Below are 2,074 nucleotides of genomic sequence, written 5' to 3'. Positions count from 1 at the left end.
GGTGCCCTCCTGACCTCATCACCTCCTGAAGGCCTCACTTCTTAATGCAATCACACTGGGTGTTAGTTTCCAACATGCATTTTAGAGGAGCAGGAACATTCCAAACATAGCAGCATCATTAGTCACCAGGGCAACACAAATCCAAACCACAATAAGACACCACTCCCCATTCACTAGGATGGCTGTAAGAGACACATGGGGCCAGGCATTTGGCGTAGCAGTTCGGACACCACTTGGGATGCCCACATCCCATATCATTGTACCTTAGTTCAAGTCCAGAATCTGCTTCTAATTCAGTTTCCTAATAGTGCACACCTTTGGGGTCAGCAGATGATGGTTCAAGTGCTTGGGTCCCTGCTGCCCACATGGGAGACCTGGGTTGGGGTCTTGTTTTCTGGTTTCAGCCTGATCCAACCGTGGCTGTTGTGGGCATTTGGGGGAATGAACCATAGGACGGATGTCTCTTTCTCTACACCCATCAGATAAATAAAAATCTTAAAAAAATAAAATGGCTCGAATTAGTTTATTGCAAAGACAGATAATAACAAGTATTGATTGCAAAGGTTTAAACAGAGTTAGCATGTGACCAGGCAATTGTACTCCCATGCATATTCGCAAGAGAAACAAGGATATCCATCCATAAAAACACTTCTACAAGAATGTTCACAGCAACATTATTCATAATAGCCAAAAAGTGGAATCTCAGTTGTCCATCACTTGATGAGTGGATAAATGTTTCATATTCATGCAGTGGAATATTATAGAACCATAAAGAGGAAGGGAGGACTGATACATGCCACAACACAGATGAGCCCTAAAAACACTGTTATATGAAAGAAGCAGTCACAAAGATCACATCACATAATGTTGATTTCATTTATATGGAATGTCCTGGAATTATTCTGAGGCTACCATCTGTTTTCTGTTGAGACCCTCACTAAACTGGACAGGCAGAGGCCCTGCTATCTTAGGGCTCCCTGTTTATATGCCTGGGAAGCAGCTTAACAGCTGGGCTTAACAGCTTGGGTCCCTGCCACCCACATGGGAGACCATGATGGATTTCTAGGTTCCTGGCTTCAGCTTGACCCAGCCCCAGCTGTTGTGAGCATTTAGGGAGTGAACCAGGGGACAGAACACCTTTCTATCTTTATTTCTCTCCCAGTTACTCTGCATTTCAAACAAAAATAAACAAATCTGGGGCTAGTGTTGTGATGTAGCAGGTAAAGCCACTGCCTGCGCCTGGCATCCTAGGAGGGTACTGGTTCAAGTCTTGGCTGCTCCAGATCAGATCCAGCTCTCTGTTAATGGCCTGGGAAAAGCAGTGGAGGGTGACCCAGGTGTTTGGGCCCCTGTCACCTACGTGGGAGATCCAGATGAGCCCTGGCTGCTGGCTTTGACCTGGCTCAGCCCTTGACATTGTGGCCATTTGGAGAGTAAACCAGCAGATGGAGGACCCCTCTCTCACTCTGTCTATACTTCTCTATAACTCTGACTTTTAATTAAATAAAGATTTACTTATTTATATGAAAGGTAGAGTTACAGAGAGACAGAAGGAGTGACAGAGAGAAAGAGATCTTCTATCTGTTGGTTCATTCCCCAAATAGCTGCAAACAGCTGGACTGGGCCAGGCCAAAGCCTGGAGCCAGAAGCTTCTTCCAGATCTCCCACATGGGTGAAATGGCCCAAGGACTTGGGCCATTTTCCAGTGCTTTCCCAGAAGCATTAGCAGAGAGCTGGATCAGAAGTAGAGCATTTGGGCTTTCCGGCGGTGACAACCGACCCATGCGAATATGCCTCTCACAAAGGATCTCCTGCATCCCTCTCCCGAAGAGGAGAAGAGGAAACACAAGAAGAAGCGCCTGGTGCAGAGCCCCAATTCCTACTTCATGGACGTGAAGTGCCCAGGATGCTATAAAATCACCATGGTTTTCAGCCATGCACAAACGGTAGTTTTGTGCGTTGGCTGCTCCACTGTCCTCTGCCAGCCCACAGGAGGAAAAGCAAGGCTTACAGAAGGATGTTCCTTCAGGAGGAAGCAGCACTGAAAGCACCCTGAACCAAGATGAGTGGGAAA

The 2,074-nt window shown here is 46.7% G+C and overlaps 1 protein-coding gene across 1 annotated transcript; it reads left to right on the top strand.

The window, feature by feature from the left end:
* Positions 1–1,774: 1,774 nt before the first annotated feature.
* On the top strand, positions 1,775–2,074 carry LOC133776917 (small ribosomal subunit protein eS27-like). The gene has a single exon (XM_062216231.1). It carries the CDS (start codon positions 1,791–1,793, stop codon positions 2,043–2,045), a length of 255 nt encoding a protein of 84 aa, XP_062072215.1. The 5' UTR covers positions 1,775–1,790; the 3' UTR covers positions 2,046–2,074.

Source organism: Lepus europaeus, chromosome 18 (genome assembly GCF_033115175.1).
Source record: "Lepus europaeus isolate LE1 chromosome 18, mLepTim1.pri, whole genome shotgun sequence".
NCBI lineage: Eukaryota > Metazoa > Chordata > Mammalia > Lagomorpha > Leporidae > Lepus > Lepus europaeus.
Note: the sequence above shows the minus strand (reverse complement) of the source record. Positions and strands in the feature narration are given on the sequence as shown.

What these genes read in the sequence shown, in the direction of transcription:
- LOC133776917 (XM_062216231.1), top strand. Translation starts at nt 1,791, where the DNA reads ATGCCTCTCACAAAGGATCTCCTGCATCCCTCTCCCGAAGAGGAGAAG.